Source organism: Pocillopora damicornis, chromosome 5 (assembly GCF_964200805.1).
Source record: "Pocillopora damicornis chromosome 5, jaPocDami1.2, whole genome shotgun sequence".
Lineage (NCBI taxonomy): Eukaryota > Metazoa > Cnidaria > Anthozoa > Scleractinia > Pocilloporidae > Pocillopora > Pocillopora damicornis.
In genome coordinates this window covers 7,112,342-7,128,370 of record NC_142674.1, presented here as the reverse complement: position 1 = coordinate 7,128,370, position 16,029 = coordinate 7,112,342, and the positions used below count along the sequence as shown (strand labels likewise).

The 16,029-nt window shown below is 38.1% G+C and overlaps 1 protein-coding gene across 4 annotated transcripts in view; it reads left to right on the top strand.

Annotated features, from left to right (window-relative positions):
• Positions 1–1,014: 1,014 nt before the first annotated feature.
• Positions 1,015–16,029, top strand: part of LOC113671973 (coadhesin) — a 33,580-nt gene continuing 18,565 nt past the window's right edge. For 2 of the 4 annotated variants that reach the window (XR_016186728.1, XR_016186727.1), the window contains exons 1-10: positions 5,030–5,351; positions 8,811–8,975; positions 9,675–9,817; positions 10,063–10,204; positions 11,342–11,512; positions 12,068–12,238; positions 13,003–13,182; positions 15,011–15,190; positions 15,364–15,543; positions 15,722–15,901. Coding sequence is in view for 2 of the 4 variants with exons in the window: in XM_089206839.1 (XP_089062965.1) it covers positions 1,350–1,434; positions 8,811–8,975; positions 9,675–9,817; positions 10,063–10,204; positions 11,342–11,512; positions 12,068–12,238; positions 13,003–13,182; positions 15,011–15,190; positions 15,364–15,543; positions 15,722–15,901 (1,597 nt within the window). In the remaining 2 variants the exon portion in view is untranslated. Of the gene's footprint in view, positions 1,435–5,029; positions 5,352–8,810; positions 8,976–9,674; positions 9,818–10,062; positions 10,205–11,341; positions 11,513–12,067; positions 12,239–13,002; positions 13,183–15,010; positions 15,191–15,363; positions 15,544–15,721; positions 15,902–16,029 lie in introns of those variants that run through there. The other 2 variants (XM_089206839.1, XM_089206838.1) reach the window with 2 other exon arrangements.

Here is a 16,029-nt window from a genome sequence, read left to right as displayed (position 1 = left end):
TATTTTTGACTGGAATTAAATACGGAAGGTTGCGGGGGCAGATCATTGACCGAACGCGGAAGAACGGTTTATGCTAATTGCATTGCTGCCAATCAGAAGTGAACAGAGATCTCGGTATAAATATATCTCTCAACGAAAAGACTGCTTCATACATGTTACAGAAGAAGAACTAAGGAACCAAAGAACTAATCGAACCAAACCTTTAAACAAATACAAAGGAAAATATGTGGCTAAAAGGAGCATTTTTCGTTATTCTTGTTTAAAATTCGTGCGGAGGATCCTCGCCGAAAGGTCAGCAAAACAATTTTTTTTCCAATTCTTCCCGTCATTTTTCTGTTGTTCATCCTTAACGAGTGTGATTCTTTGCCATCCATCTAGTTGTCAACATTGCCTCTTTCTTTTGGTTCCATAAAACGTTGCTATGGACAAAAATAAGTACATTTTATTTGAGGCTAGTCTCGCGGACAGAGAACGAGACTCTATCAAATGGACCCGATGATTATGTTGAAACACTTTGTCCTAAATTTAATGAACCAAACATCTTTGAAATCGCAGCACGTCGGGGGTGAACACACATGCATTTAATGAGTGGCGGAAACGAAAGACGTCTCGTCTAAAATAATTTTCGTCTTATGTAGCTTGAATAGCTGACATTTTCTTGAATTCAAGTCGTCTGAGAGTCCAAATTTCTTTTACAAGGATAAATGAGATGCCCAAAACGATAAAGCGGTTACGAATGAAGGGTAATTATTCATAAGTAATAAAAACATAAGTTAAATCAATTAACCTTTCAACTCTCAAGATCTCATTAGTAACTCTCTTTACTGTCTGACATAAAATACTTATAGTGTCAATTTGGAGAATTTAGTATTGGATCGAGTAATAATTCCTTAATTGATATTTCACTTTATTCTCATCACTTCTATGCTTGATATTGTATTGATATTTTAAGGAGAAATTCTCTCTTGGTCACTCATGGGAGGTAAAGGGTCAAACCACGCTATTCACATTTGTTAGCGGTTTATTCTTATCTCTGCGGTGTTTGTCTGCCCGAACGAATTTTAAATTTGAGTTATAAATTTTATTTCAGTGGTCAAGTGCAGCCAGGGTAGGATATGACTCGATTCATTTGACGTTCATATGTCTTTTTTTTTTTTTAAAGATAATCAATTGCGTTAAAAAATGAATATTACCCTTTAATGCCGTTAATAGATAGTATTCGATTCCTTTGACATGCACGGCTGATCTTTAAGAATGAAACTCCTGCAGATTGATAAACCATTTTATTTCCACTCTGAAGAAGTTAGAAGGAGCTATTGTAAACCCATTCCATACCATATTGGTCCTCCATGCTCTCAGCTGTACGTTTTCGTTCGCCTCTGTCCATTTTCTTTGCTGTCTTTGTAGCGGAAACGGTAGGGAGTTATCCTAGAGGTAAATATGCACGAAACGGTTTCCTTGTCGATTTGTTTTGTCAACAGTGAACAGTGATTCCTTCAGATTATCTGAAGAATTTGAAGAAACTCACGCTCTCGTATGATGAAGCATTATTCAAATTTCCACTTGGAAAACAAAGTATTTAGTTAAACGCTGCGGCACGTAAGTTTCAGCAAAACAGACAGTAGTGATGCCAGCAGTTATCTGTTTATCAAGAAGTTATTTTCGTGTGATTACGAACTCTTCGTAGCCTATTCGATATCTTAAAGCTACTATGAAACAAGTTCGCGAGCGACTTTGTTATATTTTGAGATTCAAAACGAATATTTCTTACATGCCTCAGTTAAATCGGGAAACACTTTCTATTTATATGTCCGTATGATTCAAGTTATCAAAGGGGCCTTTTGTCGGTAGTGCGTTACGATTGACAGACTGTCTAGGGGGTGAATAAAGTGATGAGACTTAATTACCGAACAAAGTTTCAGACTAATGAAAACCTATTAATCGCCAGTTGTTTTGGAATTTAGTTTTCCTTTCAATGGCCGACCAGCTTGAAAGCTTCTTAGTGATTGTGGATTTGCAAGCCGTCGCCAGATTGTTGAATTAAAGTAAAGGAGGACATTTCCAAGTTTTTAGCATCCAAAATAAGCAGAGCATCACTTTAGATACGAGTACTTTCCAATTTTCGTCTCAGTATCGGCAAACAATAAAATAATTTGAAAACTGCTTAACAACTATTTTCCTTATCTTCATTATTAATTTTATTCAAAGTCAAGTACAGGTCTTCGTCTGGCAGAGGAATTTTTCGACAAGTTTCGTTAAACTCGAACTTCCCAGGACAAATTAAATAATTTATTTTCAAATCTTGGGTTGTTTCCAGTGTTGCAGTTATTTACGGTTACAAGCAGAATGAAAGAACAAAATCAGCCAAAATTGATACAGCGTTTTATAACTAATTTTTGTGACAGCTGTAAAACGGAAAAATCTCTTTTCAGTCCCGCTGGTTTTATGATATCCGTGGATATCGACTCGAAGCCAGATTCATTTAGCTTTTCGACGCCATCTTGGACTGACTGACACATATAGCCTCGATCACATGCGGGTATCTATCCGCCTCGATTTCACGCGAAACTTCAAATCCGACGATGGCCGAGTGAATACTTGGGAAAGTATGTAGATAAATTTCACCCAGTTGATCGGACGACATGAGTTACTACAAATCTTAACTATGAGTCGCGCCACCGTTTGAGTTCGAAGGTTCATGATTAAAGCCCTTGATTTTATTACGCCGGGTCAAAAATACCCATTCTTAGGGCATAGTAGGGCATTCTACTTATCCTTGTTTACTACTTATTGATAATAATTAATGAGTGTTTCCTAGTGAACGTCGATTCATATAACATGCATGGCTGAACTTAAAGAATGAACTTCCTGCTTTTGGAAAACCATAACATTTTCTCTCTGAAGAAGTGAGAACGATCTTGTTGTAAACGCTACCTTTGACCACCATATTCTCAACTAAACGTTTTTTATGTCTCTGTCCATTTTCCTTGCTGTATTTGTAACGGAAAAAGTAGGGACTTATCCCACAGGTAACTGATTGAGCAAACAATGGTTTTCCTTTTTTTTTTGCTTCGTCAACAGCAATTCCTACAGATTATTCCGAAAACATTATAGAAACTTGTGCTTTTGTGTGAAGCACAAATCATATTTTCCCTTAGAACACGAAATCTAAAGCTTTGCATTCGTGAACGTAACTTCCATCAAAACAGATAACAGTGATGCCAGCAGTTATCTGTTTATCAAGCACTTGTTTTGAAGTGATTATGGACTCTTTGGGCAGCTTGTTCAATATCTTACAGCCACTTTGAAACAAGTTGGCGAGTGAACGATTAAGATCGATTAATCTCCAGATGCCTGTGTTGAATCGGAAAACACGTTCCATTTATGTCCATATAGTTACTAAAGTGGCCTTTTGTCGCTGTAGGTTACTGTAATCGGAATTAAACTTTTCCCGTGGTGTATTACGATTGAGAGAGACCGTCTAGGGGGTGAATAAAGTGATGAGATTTAATAACCAGACAAATTGTCAGACAAATGAAAACGTATTAATTGCCAGTTGTTATGGAACTTAGTTTCTTTTCAATAGCTGACCAGCTTCATATCTTCCGTTTAGTATTTCGCAAGCGTCGCTAAAGTATTGAATTAAAATAACAGAGGACATTTTCAAGGTGTAAAGCGTCCAAAGTTTGCGGAATATCACTTAAAAAATATGTACGTTCCAATTTTCCACTCAGATATCGATTAATAATAAAAGAGTTTGAAAACTGCTTGACAAATAATTTTTTTTTATTTTCATTAGCAATTCCAACTGTCTTTATCAAAAGTTAAGGACAGTTCTTCGTATAGTATAAGAAGACTTCGAAAAATGTTCCTGACCTGGAAATAATATGAGTCGTATTTTTCATATCTTTGCAAAAAATTAATTAAATATTAGGTTACTTCCCGCGTGGCAGTTATTTATGGTTACAAGCAGATTAGATCAAAATAAATTTATTAAAAACCAATAAGGCGTTTTATAGCGTTTTTATGACAGCTGTTAGACGAAAACTATTTCTCCAACTCTTAGTTTATCAAGGCTAGTGTTTCTCCCTCACGATGGCTATATCGGTTTCCTATTCATTTGTTTAAACATGCACCAGTGTTTTTCACGATCGGCTAGGTATTCAACAAATTGAAGGTTCCCTAAAGATCCATAACTAAACTGACGCTGTCAAAACAGCTTCAGACCGTCTGTGAAAATTTTTAGCCGCAATTTAATTTAAATATCAATTAGTCCGATCCTTTGAATAGAGAAGGAGGTGGTGCAAGGTCAAACTATCGTTCGGGGGTCCTTTGACTTATTTAGAAAATTTGTAAACAGTTTCATTAAAACAAGCCCTTCCTTTCTTTAGTGAATAAAAAAATCAAAAACTCATATAACGCATCAAAAATCAGATCTCCTTAAAGAAAACGAATGCTTCAACAAATTCTAATCTCGTCGCTTTCGTTGTTTGCGTTTTTGCTTCACCGCTTATTTCTCCCTGTTTGTTTTGGTAGTTTTAGACGTAAAATCTGCCGGAGGGTTGATAGATAAAAATTCAAATAAAAATGGAAAGAATGCAAGAAAAAATTGAGTCCTCTTAAAGGTCAGTAGTCTAAAATAAAAATAAGTTTATCCAATATCCGTTTTCTTTTGTAAGAAAACAATTTTTCTGCTTCGCTGTCATGTGCTTCATCGTTTTGTTCTTTCTCTGTTTGTTAGGCAATTTTCTGGTTAATAAGTTGCCTGAAGGTTGATAAGAACCCTGGCGTGGTGTATCGTATCATATGCAATAAAGGTGTTGACGATACTACATTGGTGGTAAACTAGTGATGAATAATTAAAGGAATATCGAGTTTATCCTAGCTATTTACTCATTTCATTTCCTCGTCATTTTAAACTGTTCAATTTCTGAGTGCCCCTAACCGAGTGTTCTTTCTGGGTTTGAGGGTGTCGTCTCGACTGGAACGTATGTTCCATTTTCATTCCTTTTAAGGTAAGGCGTAGTGAGCAATTTTTATCGTTTCAAAGAAGCCAGTTCATTTACAATGAAGAGTTCGATCAAGTCCTGACCAACGCACATGTGAGCCATGTTCTCGAAGGAGTTAAGATGCCTCTTATAACATGCATGACTGGTCGCTTGATTGATTAAAAAGATCAACAGATTAGGAAATATAACAACAACTATCACAGCTTCTCGTCGGAAGACTTCAGTTGCGAACTAAGTTCCTAACTGTTCGGAGCATTATGCGTTCAGCTGTTGGTGTCTGTGTTTGCGTGCAAATTTTACTTGTCATCGTTGTCCCAAACTATGCGGTGGATTTTCCTAAAGGTAACTATGTCGTAAATTGTATTCTGTTCTTGTTTCGATTTCAATTGATGATGAGAACGCATAACCACCGCGAAGTGATCTTAAGCTAGTACTTTGAGACACTGCTACTCTGTTTGATATGTGACTTTCAACTAGACTCGTTTCTTCGTAATGCAAATATGTATTTCTTGAAAACCGTTGGAATGCAAGTTCTTCTCGGACTTTGACGCAATTGTAACGACAGGTGTATTCAACAGCATTTCACATGCCTCATTTCATGACAATCATAGGTAAAAATATTTCAACTCTGCAATGGTAAAATCTCTTGTTTACTGTCGTGCTTATAAAGCTTGGACGTGCTGTTTCAGAATTTTTAATCCGCCAAAGAGAAAGATCTTACGTTGTACGCCATAATTTTCTCTGCAATTCTGAGTACTTCCTCTACTCGATATGCTCAATATATGGCATTGCATTTCCTTTTCCTCAGTAGTTTTGACGCACGATTTCTTGAAAACTACACTATTGCCAGAAAAGCGTTTTATTTCAATTCCTTTGGTTAAAGCTACGTCACTACCCAATTAGGTTAAAGCTATCCGAAAATTTCCCATGTAACAGGGTCTAGCGAACTTGATCACAAGTCTCTAGCATAACCCATTAGAAATTCAATTCATCAGGAAAAGATTAATTTTATTTTACCCAATTCAACCTTCATGTGGTTAAAATTGTCTTGTTGACCGGAATTTGATCAACTTGCCGCTAATTATTTCGGACTTAAATCATTCTTTGTTTCATGCAACTTAAAAGGATTTTGTCAGTTCTGCCGGCATGCATCATAAAATATCAGCTTCACAAGACTGAGAGGTCTTCATTCTCGGTTATGTAATTCGTCTCCCATCTTTGGAGAATGTGATCGTACAGGCCTCAGAGAATATAATAAGGTCTCAGAGGTTTTAAGACGAATCTAACAACCGTTCAATGACATGATGCAACTCAATGCGATTTCATTGAACATTTTCTCGAGACATTTATGATAATAAAATTACACATTGTTTCAGTTGTTAAGGTCTGCTTTGACAAGTTCCAATATCATTGTCAGTTAACGAGACAAACAAACAAATGAATCAATGTTAAAATTTCCCTCTCATTAGCATCACAATAGTTCTTGAAAAGTTTCAGGTCAATTTATTATCTTGTCTGACTCTCTTTTGAAATTGCCGAAAACAAGCTAAACAGGAGTCCGCTTGTTTCGCTCCTTTCTTTATCTTGAGGTGGTACTGATCGCAGATTTCAGCAGTAAACTTATGATCGCTACAGAGAACAGATGCAACTGGAATTTTCCATATAACCTGGAGTAACCTTTCTATTTATTCAAAGATCAGTAATTCAAATTGTGATTGATGGTGTCTGGGTTTGCTTTTGATTGTCGATTAAGGAGTATAATTAACAGGAAAACCACTAAAAGGCTCATGTAGGGTTTGTACATAAGCGGTTTAGTTGCGGATCAAGGAATATCGAAGTTGGCGAATTCAGATTGATTAAAGGAAAAGGGCACCACATAAAAAAATTGATTCGAAAGGAAAACGCCTTGTTTCGATAAAGGCGCAATAAAGAAGGGGGTACTTCGGAGCAATTAACTTCAAAGACGAATCGATGAGGCATAACATTTATCTCTGCATTATAATGAAGAGCCCTAATTTTAAATACAATTATAAAAAGCTCTGATTTCCATTGCTGTTGGCGCAAGTACAAATACAAAAAAAAGAAAAAAAAAAAAAACGTAATAAAACATGGCAAAACAATAAGTCCAAAAACGAGTTATTTCAGTGAGTTACTTTCTCAGTGGGTAATCGTTTCCTCTTTGAGAGAAAGTGTTTCACCGGAAACGAAGAAAGTTCCAATCTCTTCTAGGAGGTTCAATTATCACTGCTTGAGCACTTGCCTCATTGTTTTCCATTTTCTCTATTTTTAGCATGAGATATAATTAATTTTAGTTGGATTCTATCCTTGGGTTCTATAAATAGCTATAGAAGGTGTTAACGACAGTCTTCAAGTTGCCAAATGATAAAACATGAGATATAACCACGCCTTTAACATTACTAAAAACAAGACTGAGAAACATCGACGTCCGAATAACCCATAAAGCCTACACTCTAAGAAACGCCCTATCCACCAAGAGAGACGAACCAGAATGTAAACGCACCAACTGCCCTGTTGCACACACAAAGTTTTGTTTACGCAGATGCACCATCTTCAAGATCACATGCGTCAAATGCCACCAATTCTACGTCGGCAGCACTTACCGACATACATAAGACCGCGTAAAAGAAATTTAACAACAACAAATCTTCTGTGTTCACGCATTTACTCGCATGCCAAAGGATCACCAAAAACGTGAAAATAAAACATGACAATATATCATAACGTATTTATTCAAGATGAAAAAAAGAAAAGTAATGAAACGTCTTGAAAAGGAAGACTGGAGGTTGACCCTATGATGTTTTCCTAAAATTATCGACAACCACAATGAACCAGTAAACCTTCTCCTCCTCGAGGCACTAAAGATTAGAAAACCTAAGCCCGAAATCAACTCTAGGGAGGAGTGAGCCGAACTCATTGACCTTTTATTCTTACAACACTACATTTATTTTCTGCTAAGACCTTTCGTTCTAACTATTTCTACCGCATTTACATTCCTGCCATTGTCCTGTCTTATTGTCTGCTGAACCCCGATTACCTAGCCTAACACCTCGCCCGATATACTCTTCACTTCAAAGATTCCCTCTACATTCCCTGATGATGCCGTAGATCGGCGAAAGCTCGGTAGACTGAATTATCGTAGCATACCTGGCCTAACTTGATTTACACGTCTGACAAGATTTATTGGTTGAAAGTTTTTTTTTTTCTGGCAAACCATAAACAGCTTTAAACTTTTCCTCTTTTGGAGGAAAAGCGAATGAAGAAACATTCCGTCAAGTGTTATTTGCGTGAAGGAGTCGGCCAACATAACTAAAATTTCTGCAATGCCATAGCCACGACAGGAAAAGCGTTGTAATTCCTTTGCTTTGAAACTTATGGCACGTCACTCAAGTTAGTCATTTTCAAAACGTCTCCGTTCGTCATTTTCAAAACATCTCCGTTCGTCATTTTCAAAACATCTCCGTTCGTCATTTTCAAAACGTCTCCGTTCGTCATTTTCAAAACGTCTCCGTTCGTCATTTTCAAAACGTCTCCGTTCGTCATTTTCAAAACGTCTCCGTTCGTCATTTTCAAAACGTCTCCGTTCGAAACTATTCGCGCGAGTTCTTCTCAGCTAAACCGCTTTGGTTTTGTTTCAAGGGCACCTAAATTCAGCGACAATAGGCTGCTTTGGAGAACTAAACAAATTCACTTTCAAGACGCAGCCAAGTGGCAAAGTTTTCTTGGATCTAATGGTCTCTTGCGTATGAATAACTAATCATTTTCGCATGTACATTTTAACAGGTCCCGGATGTGGTGCGCTTCTTACAGACAACCTTGTCAATTACACGACTAAAGTAAAGTCTTCTTATAATGACAGCTTTGATGAAAGTCATATTTTTCTGAATAGTACGGGGGCTTGGTGTGCATTGTGGGATCACGGACTTGCGTATCCAGAGTTCACTTTCGGTAAGGAACATTTACCCTTAAGAGAAAGTTAATCAATTCAAATTATCTCCACCTTAAATTTCTTTTCTTCTCTTGGCTTAGAACATCTTTCAGCTACTCAAAAATTCGAGATAAATCTATGTTCATTCGTACGATGAAAGATTTAAAATACCCCTCATGTTCGCAGATGCTTATCCCTACCATGACGCGCGTAGAAAATTTTAAGCATGGTTGCCTTGCGTGCCAGCTCAGCCAAATATCTTTCTTGAATTTTTATGGGCCGCGCTCACAGCTTAGGCAAACTTTCAACAATGTTGACGCTTGATAAAAAAATCATCATTATCAGAAAGAAGGACTGCCAAATGAATTAAAAGAACTCACCGCGGGTTTTCTTTGTTTTGAAAGAAGTAGTGTTAACTGTTTTGTCGCCAGGACTACTCATAAATTTTCTTTTGCAAACTTTGGGAAGCAGTCGTGAAATAATCATTGTATAAACCGGCAAGAAGCACTTTTGTCTTATGGGGAGTTCAAAACATCTAACCAGGAACTTACAATCTCGAAATCTTGCCCACACACAGCATTGTTAACGACAGAGTTTTAATGAGACAGATTTTGACTATGATAGTTTTATGGTTTGGCAGCTTTTGGTTACGTAAAAAGGTTTTGCTTTGTGACTTAATATCGAGAATAATATTCAAATTTTTAAATTTTTTTTTACAGATAAGCAAGTCAACATTTCTGTATTTGCATATCAAGGGCGAAGTAACAGCCAAGACTATGTCACGAAGCTCTTTATTTACTTCAAACGTATCAATTCACCGAATGTCTTTTGGTACCATTATCCAACGAGTGATAACGTTGAGGTTGTTACAATCACTTGATTAAATTCTCTCTTAGTTTAGCTAGATTATAACAATAATAATAATCGCCTTTATTTTTCGAGGGTGGCACTTGACAGTATAAAGTACTAATAAACTCGTGGCCCTCAAGATTACGACCACGCCGGGTGCTGTGGCCGTCTGTTTTTCATATTTTATGAGACAACACGAAAAGAAGAGAAATCAACCCGTAAGGAAACCTCAATTTTTTTTCTTTGTAAATATCGTAGTATTTTGATTACGCACCGACCACCGATGGAGACGAAATTGCGTACTTCCCTCTGGATGGACTGGTGGCTCAGCGAGTACAGATTAGAGTTGAAAAATGGAATAAAATCTGCATGCGGGTTGAGTTATATGGATGTGTAGTAGGTAAGTGACTATGTGACTATGACTGCACAGTAGTGCTTGCTATTAAAGACCAATCATTCCCCTCTTAGCTTGGGAGGAGGGGTTGAGAGGTTGGAGTTATATGGATGTGTAATAGTTAAGTGATTATGAATGTACCAACGTGCTTGCTATTAGAGACCAGTCATTTCCCTCTTAGCTTGAGAGGAGTGGGGTGGGGCGGGGTGGAGGTTGGAGTTATATGGATGTGTGATATGTAGGTCACCATTTGCTATTAGAGACTAATCATTCGCGTTTTAGGGGGAGGGGGGAAGGGCAAAGGGGTTTTTCAATTGTTCCCGATAAAATTTCTCTGATCCTCATAAGTCTGTTTGGTAAACACATGGTAAGTTGGAGTTATATGGATGTGTGATAGGTAGGTCACCAATTGCTACTAGAGACTAATTATTCACGTTTTAGGGAGAGGGGGGAGGGGGGAGGGGCAAAGGTGTTTTTCAGTTGTGCCCGATAACATTTCTCTGATCCTCATAGGTCTCTGTAGTATTCCTATGTTTCTCCATTCCCCCTCCCCTCTCCTCCCTCATTAACAGCAAGAGGAACACCTTATCCTCTCTTGTTGGAATTTGGTGTGCAGTCTAGTACTTTAGTCCCTCTCCCCCCCCCTCTTTAAGCTGTGATGGCGACAAGTGATTCCTCTCCTTTCCTTTCTGAAAACCAGGTGACTCCCCTTAAAAAATGCTCTTCTTCAGGCAATTACAAACAAGTTTATGATGGGCACTTTACATACTGTCAATCACGGCAAAACTACCTCCCTCATTTAAACATCACCTCCCTCCTAGTTCATTTAAACATCACCTCCCTCCTAGTTCATTTAAACATCACCTCCCTCCTAGTTCATTTAAACATCACTCTAGAGTCACTAGCTTCTTATATATGAGAGAAGATTTATTAAGCAAAATGTTTTTACATGGTCTAATGCAAGTCAAGTTTGAGACTCTTTCACCCCTTTCCGATACTACTCCTTTCCCAACTCCCTCGATACTCACTGGGCCAGTGTCTTAAATTGTAGAGTCTAATTTGCTAGTCATGTCTTACCCACACCGGTCTCAAATATTTGTGTGTGCTCGAATAAGCAACAATAAAAGTGTTATTTATTAACAGTTAATGGGGGATTCTCGAATTGGTCAGATTGGACTCGGTGTTCCAATCCATGTGGTAACGGAACCAGTTTTCGAAACAGAACGTGTACCAATCCCGCTCCGCTTCATGGCGGAAAGTATTGCGAGGGAGACTTTAACGAGACGATGGACTGTGTGGGAAATGAGTGTCCAGGTGGGTGAAGAAACAGTAACCATTTCCCAACCCTCCTTTTTGTCGTCAACCTTATCCTCTCTTGTTGGAAGTTAGTTTGCAGTCTAGTTCTATAGTGCCTCCCACCCCCTCCCCCGTCTTTAAGCTCTGTTGGCGACAAGTGATTCCCCTCTGTTCCTAATTCCCCTCTGTTCCTTTTGAAATACATGTGACTCTCCTTAAAAATACTCTACTTCAGGCAATTACAAACAAGTTTATGATGAGCACTTTGCATACTGTCAATCACGGCAAAACTACCTCCCTCTTAGTTCATTTAAACATCATTCTAGAGTCACCAGCTTCCTATATATGAGAGAAGATTTATTAAGCAAAATGTTTTTACATGGTCTAATGCAAGTCAAATTTGAGACTCTTTCACCTCTTACCGATACCACTCCTTTCCCAACTCCCTTGATACTCACCGGGCTAGTGTCTTAAATCGTAGAGTCTAATTTGCTAGTCATGTCTTACCCACACCAGTCTCAAATATTTGTGTGTGCTCGAATAAGCAATAATAAAAGTGTTATTTATTAACAGTAAATGGGGGATTCTCGAATTGGTCAGATTGGACTCGGTGTTCCAATCCATGTGGTAACGGAACCAGTTTTCGATACAGAACGTGCACCAATCCCGCTCCGCTTCATGGCGGAAAGTATTGTGAGGGAGACTTGTACGAGATGATGGACTGTGAAGGAAATGAGTGTCCAGGTGGGTGAAGAAACAGTTACCATTTCCCAACCCCAATTTTTGTCGTCAACCATAGATAGGGGACTTTGTGAAACAATAATTGCGAAACAAAAGATTTCATGGGCAGAGCAATTGCTCAGCACGTGCGTTTTAAGAATTTGTACATTTCTTAGCCGTCCTCTGCAAAACGACGACATTAAATAACCAAAATTTGCGTAGCCAAAGAAAAGAGAGCTCGACGTCAAATTATTTAAGTTTCCTTTGGGACTCAATTCTGCTCGGGTACGTCAGTGCTGAAGTTGAGATGTGGCGCCGTGACGAACGGTTAATTTGGTAGAAACATGCCGCCATTCGCGAAAATTCTAACAAAAGATATGAGATCCCTTTTTTCATTAATGTGTTCCTCGGAGTTGCTGTCCTGGCTGTTTAAGGTCCCTATTACATGGTCCGTGTACTTGTGCCTCCAAACCTTGCATCGTGTATTGACAGATTCAGACCTCGAGGTAGAGTAATGGCGTCCTGGAAACAAAAACAAACCTTTCAGCTGTTTTTAGCATATAAATATTAACTAAAAAATAACAGAATAGGGGTGAAGGAAGAGAGAGATTTTCGTGGACTGTTCTGGTGCACAAATAGCCTTTGGTGAAAGATTATCATGAATAAGGTATCTTAGCTTAGTTACGAGAAAACTTGAGTAACGTTTTCACTTTTTAATCAGTATTCAAGTCCAGCTGGGAGACAAAATATCCTTCATTCATTATTGCGTTTTGCGCTTGGTTTCACAGTCAATGGAGGCTTCTCCGATTGGTCCGAATGGAATACCTGCAGTGTGACCTGTGGGACCGGATTCCAATTACGTCAACGAAATTGCACCAATCCCCCTCCGGCGCATGGTGGGCAAAAATGTGACAGCGAAGATTTCACAGAAGTGCGAAACTGCACAGCGTCAGCATGCTATGCAAAAGGTAAATGTATATCAAAATGTTGTTCTTTCTTCTGCATGATAACTTTGCTATACAAAAATATTTTGTGCTTTCAATAAAAAATTTCCTTTTCTGTTTTACTTGTACAAGTCACAAATACTAATTCTAATTCTAAGTCGCTGACAGAATCGGGAATTTCTATTCTTTCTCTTCGCTTATTTTTTGCACGCGCCATAGTTCAGCAAACACGAAAGAAAGAGATTAAGCACTTTTAAATTACCCACCTTCTCGCACAACAATCAAAGAGCTGAAAATAGCACGGTGTTTATATTAACTACATATTACAATGGAAAACTTTCTTGGGGATAAAGCTTGTATTGTTGTGCTAAACAAAGCACCAAGGCAACAGTGAAAGCATTTACAAGTATGAATCAAACATACCATAGAAATTTCGATCCATCAGCGGGCTTTGATTGCTGGAGGAGGGAATACATATTGAAAGTAACTCATTAAAATTTAAATTAATACAGTTAAATCAAGTCATTTGACATATTCAGTTGTCATCGTTGCATCAGTCAAACAGTGCCAAACTGAAAATAAATAATCGAAGGAAAACTCTTTCAAGTGAAGTGTCTCAATTGGAAATGATTGATACATCTCCTACCCGGCCAACACTGAAGGAAAAGCGCCAAAACTAGAACTGCTCAGCTGTTTTTGTTTGTTTGCTTGTTGTACACAATGATTGACCATTAAGCGCCGTGGGCGAGTACAATAAATAAAACCAAGTCATCGTCGACTGAAATTTTTAATTAAAAAATTATTGTGGCCTTCCTTGTTTCCCAATGCTTCAAAGAACTAACTCTGAAGAAGTAATTACCTGAGCTGCTTTTCGTATGATTATCTTTAGGCTGCACTGCTATCTTACGTTACTGTTGCAGGGGCGATGAAATTGCTCTGGCAATGTATCGCCAGAACGATATGTCGCGATGACGTAAACCTTGCTTTAAGGTAAAAAGCTACAGCGATATTTCGCTAAGGCGATTTAACGTGATGATGCACCTAGCCCTACGATATATCAATGATATATCAACGATCTATAGTATATCGTTGAAACAACAGTTCGTTGAAACGATATACGAGTGGAACGAGATATCACAGGAAATCTCTGATATCTCATCGACTTATCGGCAATATTTTGGAAATAAACAAAGCGCTTTATTCGACGTTATAAACCAACAAATACTTTTACCCGCGTGCGATAGGTCTAAACGCATTATGTAATCGAATAGTCCCCAGCTAAAGCTGGAAAACATCCGAGGATGTACCTCAAGTGATATTCCCCAATTCAAAAAACTTACGTTAAGGCTTCGTTTAAAAGCTAATTCAAGATGAGGAAGCGGTTTGTGGTTGTTGTAGAAGAAGGGACTTGTGTGTTTTTTTTTTTATATAGTCGTATCAGAGAACAATTAAAATCGAACATCCTATGCAATGAACGGTAAGCTGTTCTAAAACATTTATTGCTACAAACTGCAAAATATTTGGAGAATAATAATCGCAATAGCTTCGATTTCGCACAAAATTATGATGGGATCTTTGTTCTTGGGCATACCTGTTCCTCGAAGCTCACAATTTGAATCGAGCTTCGCTCTCGGAAACTCTTCGCATCTCGGAACAGATAATGTTCAAGGCCAAATATGCGCGCTTACTTTCGCACCACATAGAAGCCACTGTTTTTATAGCCATTTGCATTACTTTTTCATAGTGCTGTTTATTATCAAGAATCTGGTAATTTTTAGGGTTTGAGTAGTCAAGAAATAAGGTATAGGCATGGCAGTAGTATTCAAAAGAGTTCTCTGCTTTATTTTGAAAGTTGATGGAGGTTTTTCAGAATGGTCTAACTGGACTACTTGTAGTGTGTCGTGTGGGAGTGGATTCCAATTACGTTATCGAAACTGTACCAGTCCCCTTCCAGCGCATGGAGGAAAAAGTTGTGAGAGCAGGAATTTTACAGATGTGCGAACATGTTTGATGGGCGCTTGCAACTTGCCAGGTAATTATGTCAACGTTATTTTTGATATTGTTGTGGTTTATTGGTACCATAATTTTCTATGGGAAAAATTTCAACTTTTGACAAGCATTTCAGAAAAGAAAAATGTTGTTGTTCGATTGTGGTCTTAATCATTCATTTATATTCGTAAGAGTTTTGCGGTTTTGTCTCAACAGTTGATGGCGGTTTTTCTGAATGGTCCAATTGGACCACTTGTAGCGTTGTGTGTGGAACTGGATTCCAATTACGTCATCGAAACTGCACCAGTCCTTCTCCGGCTTATGGAGGAAAAAGTTGCGAAAGCAAGAATTTCACAGAAGGGCGAACATGCGCGATGGGACCTTGTCAGTTACCAGGTAATTATGTTGTTGTTTTACTTATCGTTATTATTGTGGTAATTTTTGCCCAACATGAATGTCTAAGGAGCGGATTTACATTTTTGTCCCGCCATTGAAAAAAGAGGAAATCTTAATTCTTCCATAGGCTCTGTCATATCATTGGTATTTACGAGAATGTATTGTTTCTTTTTAACAGTTGATGGAGGTTTTTCAGAATGGTCCGATTGGACAACTTGTAGTGTTTCGTGTGGGAGTGGATTCCAATTACGTTATCGAAACTGTACCAGTCCCCCTCCAGCACATGGAGGAAAAAGTTGTAAGAGCAGGAATTTTACAGATGTACGAACATGTTTGATGGGCGCTTGCAACTTGCCAGGTAATTTTTTTTCACCATAATAGTTCACGGGAAAAATTTCAACTTTTGACAAGCATTTCAGAAAAGAAAAATGTTGTTGTTCGATTGTGGTCTTAATCATTCATTTATATTCGTAAGAGTTTTGCGGT